This window comes from Perognathus longimembris, chromosome 2 (assembly GCF_023159225.1).
Source record: "Perognathus longimembris pacificus isolate PPM17 chromosome 2, ASM2315922v1, whole genome shotgun sequence".
Lineage (NCBI taxonomy): Eukaryota > Metazoa > Chordata > Mammalia > Rodentia > Heteromyidae > Perognathus > Perognathus longimembris.
In genome coordinates, this window is record NC_063162.1 from 49,606,491 (window position 1) to 49,622,978 (window position 16,488).

General features: G+C 49.2%; 1 protein-coding gene across 3 annotated transcripts; it reads right to left on the minus strand.

Moving 5' to 3' along the window:
- Positions 1-2,139: 2,139 nt before the first annotated feature.
- On the minus strand, positions 2,140-16,488 carry Dusp13 (dual specificity phosphatase 13). Of its 3 annotated transcripts, XM_048339100.1 has the most exons (7): positions 16,324-16,488; positions 13,485-13,692; positions 12,418-12,618; positions 11,232-11,326; positions 6,949-7,107; positions 3,414-3,634; positions 2,140-2,608 (listed from the first exon to the last, which is right to left on the minus strand). In XM_048339100.1, exons 1-7 carry the CDS (start codon positions 16,470-16,472, stop codon positions 2,406-2,408), a joined length of 1,236 nt encoding a protein of 411 aa, XP_048195057.1. In that variant the 5' UTR covers positions 16,473-16,488; the 3' UTR covers positions 2,140-2,405. The 3 variants fall into 3 exon arrangements, with proteins under 3 accessions (XP_048195057.1, XP_048195058.1, XP_048195059.1); XM_048339101.1 differs by lacking the exons at positions 12,418-12,618; positions 13,485-13,692; positions 16,324-16,488 and having other exon boundaries at positions 11,228-11,275; XM_048339102.1 differs by lacking the exons at positions 2,140-2,608; positions 3,414-3,634; positions 6,949-7,107; positions 11,232-11,326 and adding an exon at positions 15,350-15,567 and having other exon boundaries at positions 12,559-12,618.

Below are 16,488 nucleotides of genomic sequence, written 5' to 3' on the forward strand. Positions count from 1 at the left end.
GTGCTAGCCTTGAGCAAAAAGGAAGCCAAGGGACAGTGCTCAGGCCCTGAGTCCAAGCCTTAGGACTGGCAAAATAAAATAAAATAAACTCAAGGCCTTGTGCTCTTCCTCTGCCTGCTTGCTCATCTGGTGTTTACCACTTGAGCCACACTGCCAGCTGGCTTTTTGCTGGTTAATTGGAGATGGAAGTCTTACAGACTTTTCTGCCCGGATGAATCTGAATTGTGGTCCTCCAGATCTCAACTTTCTGAGTAGGTAGTATTACAAGCCTGAGCCACCAGCATCCAGCTTGCCACTTCTTAATTGTATAATATGTATAAGAACTGAATTACAATATGGTTGGAGATATGAAAAGATCTCATGTAAAGAAGCACCTTACCTTTATCAAGGTGTTTGTACTTCTGTACTTTTAAGTGGAAGGATGACATGATGGGATTTTCACTTAAATAAGATGTCTGCTTTGGTCGGGCAAGTTAGAGCCAGAGAGATTTTAGTAGGATTTCGTGAAAATCTAGGTAAGGGCTGGGAATATGGCCTAGTGGTAGAGTGCTTGCCTTGCATACATGAAGCCCTGAGTTCGATTCCTTAGCACCACATAAATAGAAAAAGCCAGAAGTAGCGCTATGGCTCAAGTGGTAGAATGCTAGCCTTGAGCAAAAAGGAAGCCAGAGACAGTGTTCAGGCCCTGAGTTCAAGCACTAGCAGAGAGAGAGAGAGAGAGAGAGAGAGAGAGCTAGGTTAAGAGGTAGGGGTGACTTGAACTTGAGTAGCCATAAGGAAAACCTAAGTGAGAAAATTGAGGTAGGAGTTTGGGGTGGTACTGTCAAGTCCAAGCTGGCTCTGTTCCTGTTGGGAACAATGACTATGGAAACCTTTATTGAACAAGGAAATTAGCCTGCTGGGTTTGACGTTCAAGGGCAATATTCAAGTGGAAGTTGCTGGTGGGATGCAGAGGTTTGAAGCTCAGGGAAGATAACTGGATTTCATCTGGGACCATTAGCCTAGAGATGCTCACCAATGCTCTCCCTAGGGGAGGATGGAGTCCCCCAAAAAAGAAGGAACATTGACAGAGACAAGAGGCAGAGGATGGAACAGGGACCTTGAGGTTCTCAGGTCAGCTAGAGGAGACAAGGGCTAAACAGGAGCAACTGGAGAGGGAGAAGGAAAGCCTGCACCCTCATAACCCCTGGGTGTGAGGAACCTGGCGAGTAGGTCTCCATTCTGATTTTATGAGAGAAGAAACTAAAACTTGAGTTCAATGTTTTGCCTATCATAGAACAGTCCTTGGCCTAAGATTTCTGGCATGTCTACTTCTTCCCTACCCCCATTTTCCTCTTGGTCAATTCCTCTACTTCTTAGGTGTGTGTAACATGAAGCACAGTTCTTTTAGATGTGCAGTGCAAATGAAAACATTGACGGGTTTCAAAAAATTTGTACACAGCAAATGCTTAGTTGTTGGTTTTTGCTGTCATGCTGCTGGAGCCAGGGCCTTGCACATGCTAGCAAGTCCTCAACACACAGCTGCAGCGCTGGCTCCACCCACTGGTTATTTCCTTTTACTTTTCTCCCTCTCCCTCTCTCTCTCTCTCTCTGTGTTCCCATGCATGCAGTCCTGGGGCTTGTACTCAGGGCCTGAGCACTTTCCTTGAGATTTTTTTTTTTGCTCAAGGCTAGTGTTCTACCACTTAAGCCACAACTCTACTTCCGAATTTTTGGTAATGGCTTCAAACTGTAATCCTCAGATCTCAGCCTCCTAATTAGCTAGGGCTACAGGTGTGAGCCACTGGCTGCCTCCAATGGCAAGTTTTGGTTGTTGCAGTTGCTTTAGGCAGGGCTGGCATGGAGAGGATATGACACATGGAATTTTGGTCTTTCTCAGACAAACCCACATTTTTGGAGAGGGTCAGAGGACAAGATGAGGAAGAAATCATCTAATCCTTGGTACTTGAACCCCAGCTCCTCTCTCTTGCACTCAAAACCGATATCACTGATATCCACCTGACCTCCTCCCCATTAGGGCTTAGCATGGACTTAGGCTCCTTCCTTAGGTAGGCTGCCAAATCGACCTGATAATTGTGGCCCTGGGGTGTGTTAAGGCTTGTCTTACAAACCACGGGAAGATCTCTTGTGTTTATTATGATGAACCTTTTTATTATAGAGACAGACTGAATTCTCTTTTGCATAAAGAATCTCTGGATTGGGTCCGGGGATTCACCATCTAAAGATGACCAGCTGGCTCTCCATGCCTCTGCCTCAGCTGAGCCTCCCTCCCCCCCCCCCACCCCCAACCTGCTTGTTGACATCTCAGGGCCTCTGGGAACAGCAGAGGCCACCATTCCCAGGACCAAACTGATGGAGTCACATTATGTTGGATGGAGGGTCAGGGCTCCCGGCTGCTCACTGAGTCACAGCCGCCCTGTCCCCCGCCCCAGCCGGTTGTCCAGAACCTGGAGCTGACGGAGAAAGCCTGAGTTAGGGCAGATATCTCGGTGGGCCTGCACCGTCTGGATGGCTTCCACGAGTGTCATGTTCTCGCAGATCATGAGGAAGGCAAGGACAATTGTGGCAGATCGGCTCACCCCCATGGCACAGTGGACCAGCACACGACCTGTGGGGAGACCCAACCCCAGCGTCAACCACCTGCCCCTGCCTTACCTACAATCCTTTTGGCTTTGGGGAAGAAGAGACATGTAGCCAGTGAGCCACAGCTCCACTTACAGCTTTATTTATTTTTTATTTTTTGTGGGGGGCAGTTAATTGAAGATAAGACTTTCCTGACCAAGCTAGCTTTGAACTGTGAGCCTCGGATCTCAGCCTCCTGAGTAGTTAGGAGTGAGCCATCAGCCCCTGGCTTACAGCCATCTTTTTTAGCCAGCATCCTGGGAACCTGACACTGTCCTCACTCAGGTAAGCAGCTGAGATGGACAGAGAGGAGACTGGTGCAAACACAATAAATAAGCAGCAGGACTGAGATGAAAAGCAGATTTCCCTTCTCCTGGTCTGGGTTGCTTCAGCTGACATCCTTTGCAATTGGGGACTGGCTGGAAGGGGAGATTGCTGAATTCCTGGGGCCCCCTAGATTTGCATCAGATTACTGGACATGTCTACCTCCCTCCCTTCTTCACCTCCCTATACTGCCCCCTTTCTTCCTTCCCTCTGCATCTTGGGCCAGCCTGCTAAGAACCTTTGCTAGGTCTTGTGCCTTCTGCCACTGCCCTCTTCCCAATGACCCTGGTGGATCTTGGTTATGTCTGACATTGTTAGTCTCCAGGGTATCCCAGACACTAAATGGCAGAAGCTATTTTCCCCTTAGGGTAGGATGCTGACAGGGTCGGTGTTCTGGACACCCCACCCATCATAGCCCATTAGCATACTCTGGCCCCACCCACCCCACTGCCTTCCCAGCAGCTGACCTCGGGGAGAGCTGAGGGCAGTTCGGATGTGTTGAGCAGCAGGCAGAAAATAGACGCTGAGGTCGAAGAAGGGGTTATCATCTGCCTCGATGCCATAGTACTCCAAGGGCAGCCCACGGTAGAACTTGGCACCTGTATCCACTTGAAACTTGCCTGCAGCGACATTCACAATGTGGGTGATGCCCAGCTGGACCAGCCGGTTCTTGTCCCGGGCAGCATACCTAAAGGAGGGGCACAAGAGGAATTAGCAGGATCTCAGTGGCTAACTCTGACAGGCCTGGACCTTGCTTTTCACCTCACTGTTCCTTCTCACGGGTGGAGATTAGAACCCGCAAACTCTCCTGATAAAGGGGCTCCCCTAGAAGCATTTGTTTTGGAGGACAGTTTGTCTGCACTCACCAAAAGCCATAGAACCCTACAGGTACTGTGCCCCAACTATTCTAAAAGGAACATAATAAAAGCAAGAAACCTTCCTGTGATGCTGGGAGCAGTGGCTCACACCTGTGATCCTATCTCCTGTAATCCTAACTCCTGGGGCGGCAAAATTAGGACTGTGGCTTGAGACAAGTGGGGGGTAAAATGTTTTTGTTTTTGTTTTTGTTTATTGCCAGTCCTGGGCTTTGAACTCAGGGTCCGAGCACTGTCCCTGGCTTCTTTTTGCTCAAGGCTAGCACTCTACCACTTGAGCCATACCACCACTTTTCTGCCTTTTTCTATATATGTGGTGCTGAGGAATCGAACCCAAGGCTTCATGCATGCTAGGCAGGCACTCTATCACTAGGCCACATTCCCAGCCCCTAAAATGTTCTTGAGACTCCTATCTCAACCAATAAAAAGCTGGATGCAATTATTGAGAAATGACTAATGTAATAAGGGCTGGGGGTGTGGCTCAAGTGGTAGAGTACCTGCCTAGCCAAATGCAAGGCCCTGAGTTTAGACCCTGTAATATGGAGGTCAGATCTGGCCAGCACCATCATTGGCCGTTGAGGGGTATCAGACTGACTCCATCTCCGATTAAAGAGAGCAGAAGCCTACTCCATCTTCACTAAGATCTCCCCCGCCCTATCCAGGGAAGTTCCCCTTCGCTGTGATAAGATTATGTAAACTGCTTGACCACCTGAGTTGTGGAACAGTCAAGGTTAAACCTGTGTCCTCCCATGAATAGGCATATCTGCCTGCATCATGAGAGCCCCGCCAAATCCATGTGCCAATTCTGACTAAAATGATAGGTTGGTTCAAACAGTTGCTATGAGATAGATTGGCCACTCCCGTGTGACCTGGCATGCTCTGTAAGTGTTGTAACCTTATTGGTCACCTGTGTGTGGCAAGCTTGACAATGTGGTATTTGCCTTTATAACCCGACCCTCAAGTGTGGCCTGGGGCGCTCGGTCCCAGCTCCTGAGTCTGAGCTGTGGCCCCGGCCGGTCAGTATACTTTTCACTTCCCCAATAAATCCATCTTTTTTACTTGAGACTGTCTCTGAGTGGTGGACTCTTGGAGGGATGGGGGATCCCCCCACCTTGGACCCCATTACATTGTGGTGCCCTCCCTTGGGAAGATTCCATTACAACCCCAATCTTGCCTAAAAAAAATGATAAAATATGCCCACAGACATACATAAAACGAATCAAGCTGGGAATATGGCCTAGTGGCAAGAGTGCTTGCCTCGTATACATGAAGCCCTGGGTTCAATTCCTCAGCACCATATATATAGAAAAGGCCAGAAGAGGCACTGTGGCTCAAGTGACAGAATGCTAGCCTTGAGAAAAAAAAAAAAAAAAAAAGAAGCCAGGGACAGTGCTCAGGCCCTAAGTCCAAGCCCCAGGACTGGCAAAAACAAACAAACAAACAAACAACCCCAAAAAACAAACAAAAAAAAACAAATCAAGTGATATTTAAGGCAGTTAAAAATCACAAAATATGGAGCTGGGAATATGGCCTAGTGGCAAGAGTATACATGAAGCTCTGGATTCGATTCCCCAGCACCACATATATAGAAACTGGCCAGAAGTGGTGCTGTGGCTCAAGTGGAAGAGTGCTAGCCTTGAGCAAAAAGAAGGGGACAGTGCTCAGGCCCTGAGTCCAAGGCCCAGGACTGGCCAAAAAAAAAAAAAAAAAAATCACAAAATATAAACCTGTTAGTATCCTAGGACAAGATATTAACCTTTTGCCAAGGTTTTGTTTCTCACAGTTTCATTTACCCAGTCAATCATAGTCCAAAAATATTAAATGGGAAATTCTAGGAATAAGTAAGTCACAAATTAAAATTGTTCACCATGTGAGTGATGTATTAAATTTTTCACTCCCCTGCTGAGCTGTGCCCCGGATATGAATCTTCCTGTTTTTTATGCATAGTGTTCACCATGTGTATTCTACTCCATTTTTTAGTCACTTAGAAGCCATTATCTATCAAATTAACTGCCATGGTAATGCAGTGTTTAAGTGACCCTTACTGAATAGAATAATCATTCTATTTTGTTACGACTTATTAAGTTCCTCTCTTACTCTATCTAATTTAGTTAAAGTTTTTTTCTTTTGACGCTGGTCCTTGGGCTTTGACTAAGGGCCTGGGCACTGTCTCTGAGCTTTTGTGCTCAAGGTTAGTGCTCTGCCACTTGAACCACAGCTCCGCTTACAGCTTTTTTAGTGTTTAATTGGAGATAAGAGTCATACAAGTCAGGTGTTGGTAGCCATTGTGTATAATCCTAGCAGTTCAAACCCAGCCCAGGCAGGAAAGTCCAAGAGACTCTTATCTCCAACTAATCACAAAAAAATAAAATAAAAATCAGGAAGTGAAGCTACCTATCAAGTGGTAGAGCTCTAGCCTTAAGCAAAAAGAGCTCAGAGACAGCACCCAGGCCCAGAGTTCAAGCCAAGGACAGGCACCAAAAAGAAAAAAAAAGCCTCATTGATTTTCTGGCCTGGGCTGGCTTCAATCTATGATCCTCAGATCTCAGCCTCTTGAGTAGTTAGGATTACAGGTGTGAGCCAGTAGTGTCCAGCTAATTAAATTTTTAATAGGTATGTATGAATACATAAAAACATATATGTAGAACTTGGTACTATCTTCAATGTCAGGTATCCAATGAAGATCTTTTGACATACGTACCTCAGATAAAGGGGAACAATGTATATCTAAATTTGGAACTACTCTGCAACCAATGAGATGTGGTAGATGGAAGTAAACAAAGAAAGACCTTTATGCTTATCCAGTACCTGTAAAAAAAAAAAATCCCAAGCCACCAAACATGTGGTTACAATCCTTTCTCAGATAAGGTCTTATATATCCCTGTCAGAACTGTGATTCTACCTTCTCCACTTAAATAGCAAAGATTGTAGTTGTTAGCCACCATGGCTACCCTCATTTGTGCTCTAGTTCCACAGTTAGAAGTGCTAATAACCTAAGAGGAAAGAAGAATGTGGAAAGAACAGATGATGGGATGCAGAAGGTGTCATTTCTGTCTTTCAAGGGCTCTGGTAGAGCCATTCTCATGGAGACCTCATGCCTTTCTCTCACCCCCAAGATGTTACTCACGCATCTCCCAAGAAGAGGTTAGGCCAGACCTCATTGATGTGATTGAGTGTGGAGGGTCGGCGGACCCACAGTAAGCGCTGCAGGGAGGCCAGCGTGGGCGGCTGGTAGAGGGTGCCCCGGCTCGCCCCCTGGATCTTCGGCTTCTGCAGTGACTCCATCCTGGAAGAGAGAGGACACACTATAGTGGCTTGGAGGCAGGCACTCCGAGGGTGGTCCTGGAGACAGGGAGGCCCAGGATACTGTTCCCAGGGGCCACTGGGAAGGTATGGGAGGGACTTCAGATGAGGTTATTAACCAGCTCAGCTGGGTTGGGACCTAGAACCTTCTCCTCAGCAACAAGGAAAACAGAACTCCCCTGTTACTGCCATGACACTGGGAAGATGTCCCTCCAGACCTTACCAAGGCCACAGATGTTGAAAACTTTGGCTTTGGGACTTTGGAGCTCCTTGGTTGTGGCATTAGTCTGTGTAGATCTCACCCCTTAAATGGCTGATTGGTTGGGACTTTGTAGAGATGGAAGCCCCAGATAACTAAGGCTGTCAAAGCCCCCCACCCCTAATCTGGGCAACTCATCCAAGCCCCTCCCCTCAATACTGTCTCCAGGACTAGTACCAAGGTCCCCAGCACTTCCCTTTTTCAGGTGCATGAAATCATAGCCCCACTCCAGGATGTAGGCCAGAGGCTGTGAACTTTGTTAACTTTCCTATATGGAATGAGCTGATGTCCCTTCTCTAAGGCTTCCCTATGGTATCCTTGTTCTACATCGCTGGACACTGAAGTTCCAGTATTTAAGTGACAACACACCACCACTGACTGATGAGCATTAGGGCTGGGTTTCAATCCAGTTTCCTAAGCTCTCCTGGCTTCCTCCCCCAGAATTTCACTTGCTAGGTTTGGGGAATCCAGAGAGCAATTCTAACCAGTGTGTCTTCTCAGGGGCCCCTGGCATAGCTGAGCTACACATCTGCCTCCAGGTCCTGGGCTTGTCCTTACCCCCATGACTCAGGCCCATGTGGCTCCGCAGGCCTCACCCGGGTGGGGTGGGTTGTGTCTGGAGTCAGCTGACTCAGGGTATCCGAGACCTTGCAAGGCTGGGCTGGCAGCGGCACCAGAACCTGAGTCTGGTGCCGAGATTGGAAGGAGGGCTTGTCTTGGCCAACTGTCCCTGGTTCCCTCAACCAGTAACTAGGGAAACTACAAACTGGAAAGAACATTTTTTCTCTCTGGTAGGCAGTGCCAGAACCAGGAAGAGAAACGGGTACCCAAGAGGCCACCGGCTTGGCCAGGCTCACCCAGCATCGGGGAGCCGGTGGGCAGGGTGGAAGTGAAGACCCAGATTTTCCCTTCATCCCCCACTGTGACCTCTCAGGGCAGGCTGAATGGCCTGCCACCTAACTAGGGCATGGTCTAGGGGCTGGGAATGGGGGACTAGGTACAGGGACAGGCGAGCAGGTGAACGGAATAAGATTAAGTCAGATTCTGCCTAGAACACAGATGCTGTGAAGCGCCTAGAATTCCAGGTGGTGACTATGGAGCCCTGAGGGGGTGGGGAACATGCAGGGGTGGGGAGTCCATAGAGGTTGGGGACTTCATAGGGGTTGAGGTGCCCATGGAGGTGATGCTAAGAGCAGACCTAGGCTACGGTGGACTGAAGCAAAAGGCCTTTCAAACCCTTGGCCCTTGCCTCCTGTCCTCTCTGTGGTAGAAGGCTTTTGAAGATGGGGGAACTTTAGAGGAAGGAGATACTGTTGTGTCCCTTGAGATTCTGGCATAACTGATCCTGTGGCCAGGAGTAGGTCGGTTCCTGGCTAAGCCAGTTTCCCTTTCTTGTGCTAAAGATCGTGGCTTTGCCTGAACTTCAAGATTCTCTAGGCTTCATTCCCAGCAAGAGAAAGAAGTATCTGTTTGAAGCAAAGACAGGCAGAAGGCAGTGGAGTTATGTTGTGAGAGGAAGGGGCAGGGTGCAAGGTAACCTGGCAGACAGACTCTAGAGGAGTCCTGCAGTCTTACCTGGAGCCACTAGATGGGGCTGCTTTAGCTTCAGCCAGACAGGCTATGGGCTCAGGCTTGTTGAGTCTGGTGTGGAGTAACGCCGCCCCCTGGTGTCCAAGTAGATGCTATACAGCCCAGCTATTCCCGGGAGCAGGCAGCCTGAGTCTGTGGCTGAGTACCCAGTCCTGCTCTTCCCAAGGGGTCAGGGATGAGGAGCTGTCTCAGCCTCCTAGAAGAACTAGCACCGATCTAGAGAATGGAGCTTTTTTTTTGGACCTAGGATTATTGCTGGTCAGGTCCCCCTCAGGTCTCACTTCTGATGCTCACCCCAGCCAACTGCTCTGGCCCGTTGGGGTCCCAGTCCACCTTGTCGATCAGAAGCCGGCCAAGCCACCTCAGGGAATGGAATTCTCAACTACGGCTCCTCTAGTTTCCATCACCTCTAGCCCTGGCCTGGGGAGAGCCCTGTCTACATGTCTGCACATCCTCAGCCTCAGTAGGGTGAAACATGACCCAATGTCCAGCAGTGATAGGGCCCTGAGTGCTCTGCTCCAGCTCATTCTGGTGCTGGTCTGCTCCCTGCTCCACCTCTGCTCTTCAGTCACTTTCCTGACCCTGTATTGCTGTGGCTTAGAAGGACATACCCTTGCCTTCTGTCTCTATCTGGGTTTCCTCTCTAGCTTTCTCTTCCTTTGCCCATCTTCCTCATCCCCAACTTTCCACCCCTGAACATGACTTCCTAGAACCCCACTACGTGTGCCTGCCATCTCATGCCCAGGCCAAGCCCAGGCCTCCAGGGCCAGGCCATCGACCTCAGCAACTCCCAGAGATACCTTCCCTGCTGCCAGCCCTCTTCGCAGGGGGACACAGGCCAGGGTAGAGACCTCAGGGGAAGTAGTGAGGACTTGGAGAAATCTCCAGAACAGTGATAGGCGGGCAGCTGTCAGGTGGGTACTGTGGTATAGACTTGGAGGGGAAACGATGTGCGCAAAATCCTCAGGACTGCTGCCTGTATCAATGTGTCCCTTTTCCGAGCTACTCTCTTTCAAAATTATAAGTTGAAAGTGCCTCCTACATGATTTCCCTTGAGCTCGATGCCTAAGAAATGGTGCACTTTATTATTATCGACATCAGAATTCCTTTCACCCTTTCAAATCCTTAGCCATGTTCTAGGTAAAGGGGCACTTGCTTATGGGGTGAGGAGATTTGGTCTGTATCTCCTGGTGTGTATTTCTCTAGCAGAAATGACTCACTAAGCTGACTACTCGTGGTTCATACTTGTAATCCTTACTACTCAGAAAGTTGACTTCTGAAGAATCATGATTCAAGGCCAGCCCAGGAAGAAAAGTTTGCTAGACTATCTCCAAAATTACAAAAAGCAGGGGCTGGGGATATGGCCTAGTGGCAAGAGTGCCTGCTTTGTATGCACGAAGCCCTAGGTTCGATTCCCCAGCACCACATATATACAAAATGGCCAGACGTGGCGCTGTGGCTCAAGTGGCAGAGTGCTAGCCTTGAGCAAAAAGAAGCCAGGGACAGTACTCAGGCCCTGAGTTCAAGCCCTAGGACTGGCAAAAAAAAAAAAAAAAAAAAAAAGCAGGGTTGGCCACATGGCCCCAGTGGTAGGGTGCCAGCCTAGCAAGGGTGAGGCCCTGAGTTCAAGCCCCAATTTCATTTTTAAAATTCAATTCTTTCTGGGCATCAATGGCTCATGCCTGTAATCCTAGCTACTCAGGAGGCTGAGATCTGAGGAACATGGTTCAAAGCCAGCCTGGGCAGGAAAGTCCATGAGACTCTTATCTCTAATTAACCACCAGAAAACCAGAAGTGGTGCTGTGGCTCAAGTACTAGAGCACTAGCCTTGAGCTGAAGAGCTCAGGGACAGTGCCCAGGCCCAGAGTTCAATCCCCACAACTGAGAAATGAAAAAATAAGAATTCAATTATTATATTCATTACCTATTGAGGAAATACATACTGTATGCCAGACAAAGCTCAGTGCTCATGCCTTCTCTCTGAATTTTCACAGTCCTCTATGAGGCATGTAATATCATCCCCATTTTATAGATGAGAAAATTGAGACTCAGAGATTAAGCAATATGCTCAAGGTCACACAGCCAATCGGTATCTGAGTCAAGACTGACGGCAAGATCTTTCTCATGCTTCATGTGTCCCTCTGCCTCTGACTTATTTGTCTCAATCCATTCTTCTTGCTTTCCCAGCACCTAAAGGCACACTCCCATTACCCAACATGCTCAGCCCCCCCCCCCCCGAATTGGGAGCACTCACCCACCTGCGATGGTATCTGGCCCAGGCTGTGGTCTTTTCTGATGGGCATTCTAGGCTGCCAGTGTCCAGCCGCCTGCGTCTGCACTTCTGATGCTGTTTCTATTTTTTGATTTGAGTTTAATTATAAAGCATGCTGTTTGCTTCCTCCCCCTTTGCAGCCTTCCCTTGCCACTCCCAACTTGTCCACTGGTCCCATATCATGGTCAGGGCCAAGCCCAGCCAGGCACCTTCCCTAGGTCCAGACCTCAGCCCTAGTCTTGCTGGGCATCAGCTCAGAGAGGTCTGCCAGGGGGTATGTGTGTCTGTAGATGTGGGCAGCTGGGCAGGAAGTGAAAATGCTCAGGGACTGTGCTCAGGCCTTGAATTCAAGCCCCAATAATGGCACAGGAAAGGAGAGGAAAAGGGGAATGGGAAGAGGAAGGGGAAAGGGAAGAAAGGGAGAGGAGAAAAAAAAGAAGGAAATAGAGACAGAGAGGGAGAGAGAAAGAGAGAAAGAAAGGAAAGAAAAGAAAGAGAAAGAAAGGAAGGAAGGAAGGAAGGAAGGAAGGAAGGAAGGAAGGAAGGAAGGAAGGAAGGAAGGAAGGAAGGAAGGAATTGAAAAGAAAATCTCCCTTGGCCTTCAAGGGCTGTGCAGAGCAAGGGCTGAAAGTAAGAGCTGGAAAGATCTATGGTAGAGGACTAAGAAGAGCATGGTCCAGAGCATGCACGAACTGCTGGCATGGCCAACATCAGTGCCCAGTCTCAGGGGCCTTTAGTTGGGGAATGAAGAAGACAGGATTGGCCAGCAATTAATATCTGTCAGACTTAATGGGAAGGCACTGCAGCCAGGCACAAGTATAAGCGGTACAGAGCCAAACTTTAGAACAATCCCATTCTGCAGTCAGAAGATCGGTCCAAGAATCAGTTCTTTGTGTCATGCTCTCTCCACTCAAGGATGCCAGGTCCCGGAATGATCCCTGACAACTCCGGCCAAGGGCCCACTCTGTCATGAGGCCTGTGAGCTGGTCTTTAAGGGCTCTCCCAAGGCTGATTATGATGGCTTAAAGACCTTGGATTAAGACATAGGAAAGTGGGTGAGGTGATTGTGGCCAGTGGTTGTCAGAAACACTTAGAAGGCTCCTCCCAGGGAACAAGGGGATCCCCTAGCCAAGGATTCTCAGGGCTTGGCTGAGAGGGCAGCTGACCCCCACCTGTGAGGATGGCAGACAGTGTCTGGGAGGAGTGGAAGGACACAGGAAGCAGATGGAGTGATGGGCTCCAGAATGGGTCCCATGCCAGGCTGTTACTGTCTTCTGGGCATCCACTGGGGCCAGAGACTTCAGCAGTATCATCAGGGCCAGGGCTAGGGCAGCAAAGTGGCAGAGCCCTGTGGCCAGAAGTAAGGGCTGTCTCTGTGAAAGTGATAAAATTTGTGTTACAAGCAGGTAAACTAAGGCCCAGGCTAGCTGAGATGTATTAGGACATCTGTCGCCTAAACTAGCTCCTGCCTTGAATCCTGTATGTAAGGTCAAGGGGGTGTGGGTGCAAGGAGAGATAAGGTAAGTTTTGTGTCCGTGGTTTATGGAAAGAAAGAACCTCCCTCCACAGCCCCCTCATCTTTAGCCCTGTGGGGTACAGCTCCGCAGGCTACGCACTGAACCACTCTTGGGAGCTCCAATGACACAATTTGCTGAATGGCACTTCCACAGGTTGTGCAATGCTACAATCAACAAATTGCCAGTTGTCTGATGAACAAGATGATGAGGTTAGAGGTCAAGGTGTATGGCCCCAGGCTGAGGAAATGGGAGTGATTAGACATGATCAGAGATGCCAAGTTTCTTAATTTTGTCCTGTAGGAACAGAGCAGGCTGGGAACTTACCATTCCCAGTGGGAACAGGTTCCCTCTTGGTCATTCACACCACAGAGCTTCATGTGGAGAGGGAAGATGGCCCAGCCTGGCTGTGCTTTTCCCTTGATGGGAAGTGATGGTGGCCCCAAAGCAGGTTGAAAGGCCCACTCCCACGCTTGTTCACTTTCCTCTTCTCTCTGGATGGCCCAAGAGACACCAGGCAGGGGGTCCTGCCAGGCCCAAGTGAGACCTCAGGTAGACTAAAGAAGTTCAGGAGCTTAAAGAGTGGCCCAGGACCTCGTTCTACTCTCACTTCCAGCCATACTCAACCCTGCCAGACAAACCCACCCCATATCCCTTGCTCAGGTCCTTACCCAACTTCTCACTGCCAGCAGCACACAGCTTCACCTCCCCTGGTCCCTCCTTACCTGGCCCCTTAGTTCTGGCCTGTGGCCCGCAGTTGCTGGTCTAGCTGGCAGAGCTGCCGGAGAAAGCCACGGTTGGGGAAGATCCACCGGTGCTCCCTCACAGTGACCACTGCCTGGTGCAGGGACAGCTGCTGATGCAGCATGAGGTAGGCCAGGACCAGGGTGGCAGAGCGGCTCACACCCACCACACAGTGCACCAGGACCTTGGCTGGGGAAGATATCACCATGAAAGACCTGCTCAGCAGCCAGGGTAGAGACCTAAGTTTCATTGTTGACTCTGCCTTCAGTAAACTCTGAGACCCTGGGGCAAGTCACTTAGCTTTTATGGGCCTCAGTTTCCAAGTTTCTCAAATGAGTAGACTGTCATCTGTTTTGCCTAGCCTTGGGATGCATATAGGACACTGCATGTGACTGAGCCTCACCTCAGACCAACCCCTAACCTTCAGCTTGAGCAACACAGACGTACCTTTGTTCCTTGAGGTTGTCATGGTCCTTGACCTCTAGTCTTAGCACATGCTATTCCTACTCTCGGGTAAATGTTTCCCCTGGTCTGACTAAAAACTTCTACCACTAATCCATCAAATGGATAAAATCCATCAGCCTGAGACATGGCTTCCTCCCATTGGCTTTCCTCACAGTTCACATATCACTTGAATCACAGAGCAGCAATTCATTTTTGCATATGGCCTCAGTGGAATGGCTAAGGGGGAAGTCCCTCATATCCTCACCTCTCTGATCCCCTGGGCTGTGTTCCTATAGCTCTTCACATCATACCAGTACCACCATTTTACAACATGACTGGCAAGTTCCACAAGGGTTAGGGACCCTACCTTGTTTTGGTCTGGATTCCCATAATTTAGTTTAGTGCCTGGCACATAGAAGATACTCAGTAAGCCGAGCATTGATGGCTCACACCTGTAAATAATTCTAGCTAATCAGGAGGCTGAGATCTGAGGATTGCAGTTCAAAGTCAGCCTGGGCAGAGAAGTCCCCATGAGACTCTAATCCCCAATTAACCACCAGAAAACAGGAAGTGGCACTGTGGCTCAAAGTGGTAGAACACTAGGCTTGAGCAAAAATGCTCAGGGACAGTGCCCCAGCCCTAAATTCAAGCCCCACAACCAGCAGGGAAAAAAAAGGCAGTAAATAGCTTCTGGTTGAGAGGATGAGGACAAAAGGATGCCAAAGTGTTTTGGATGTGAAGCAATGTGAGTTATAGTTCCGTCATTTCCATCACATGGAGGAAGGAATTGAGGTCCATAGAAGGATACTGCTTATCAAAGGTAACTTTCAGCGAAGGCCGCAGCTGTCACCCAGGATGAACACCAGCTAGGGGTTCCTGGCTCCTTGCTGGTACCTAGGGTATTTGACTCTCCTCCCCAACCCCCTCCACCACTTTCCATTTAGAAGTACTGTGGAGCAAACATCTGGAAAGGAGATTTAGCTTCCAGGCTGAAGGCTGTGCTCAACTCATGGCCTTGTTATTTAGGCCTGTTTCGCCAACTGGAAAGCAATGTGATTAAGAAAGAAGCTGGAGAATGGGTCTAGGGATGTTGGCACATGCGTATAATACTCAGGAGGCTGAGATTCAAGTATTGTGGTTCAAAGCAGCTTGGACAAGACAAATCCAATTAATCAGCAACAAAACAGAAAGTACATCTGTGCTTAAAGTGGTAGAATATCAGCCTGGAGTGAAAAAGCCAAGTGTATGAGGCCCTGAGTTCTAGCCCCCGAACTGGAACAAAGCTGGGGCACTTAGTGAATGGTTTTAAGGACCATGGATGGGAGAACCTGAATGATTGGAAGCAAGGCATCTTCCACACTAATGAGCAGGATGGGCTTCCGGTTCTGGCCCCAAGTCTTACCCCCAGGTGTGCTGAGGGCACGGTGGATGAAGTCAGCTGCAGAGGAGAAGTAGGTGCTGATGTCGAAGTCAGGGAGGTCATGAGCTGGCACCCCCAGGTAGCTCACACTGCTGCCATAGAAGTCAGGGCCCCCCTGACAGTAGAGGCCCCCGTGGGCAGCATTCAGCACATGGGTGATACCCAACTTCCACAGCTCAAAGCGGTTGTTTGCAGTGGCCCTGGGGAGGACAGGAAGCGGGCTGGATGCCAGCTGATCAGTGGGGTCCAGGAAGGAAACTTTACTTCCTCCTTGCTTTGGATGAAACTAGAAGGGTCCAAATGGAGCTAGAATCTAGCAATCCCCAATTGGGGTTTGTAGGCCATAGCTCCACCCCTAGAGCTTTCTAGTGGGAGGAGATTATCTCTAGACTTTCTGCTTCCTCAAGATGATCTATCCTCAGCTCAGGGAAAAGGGGTTGTTTCAGCCCTGGGACCTGGCTGCTCCTCCCTTATTTCCCTATGTCATCTCACACATATCCCACATCCAGCCTTTACTGGTCACCACCTCATACCTGACTCTAATCTGCAAATATTTAGAGGCAACACCTTCTTTGATTCACCTGCAGTCATGCTTCTCCACCCAATCTGTATCAGGAAAAGGGAGGCTAGGTCCAGAAAGGGGGATGGATCTTGGTCTGTCCTCATCTCATACCTTAAATGCTGTTCCCTAATCTCTACCCAACAGACTAGCCCATTTTCCTGGATAAGCTAGAAGATTCCAGGGACCTTTGGGAAGGTCTGCAAAATTCTGTTGCCCAGGTGGCTGAACCTGGTCACTGAATCTTGGATGTTAGAGTCCTGGAGAAAATCTGGCCATGGGACTCTCTAAATAGAAAAATGACCCCTTGTTCTCACATAGTCCCATACTCAGAAAAGAGTTTAAAGACCACGTCCCTCTCGCCTCACCCCACACCCCTGTGCCAGCGGCTACTCACGCATCTCCTATGAAAAGATTGGGCCAAACTTCATTTACTCGGCTGCAAGAGGCCTTCCCCGCTCTCAAGAGCTCCTCCAGCTGCAGGACACTGGGACAAGGAGTGGCTTCCAAGTCTCCCCCCAGTTCTGGGAGCGAGGCTTCAGCCATGGGCCAGTCTGCTCAC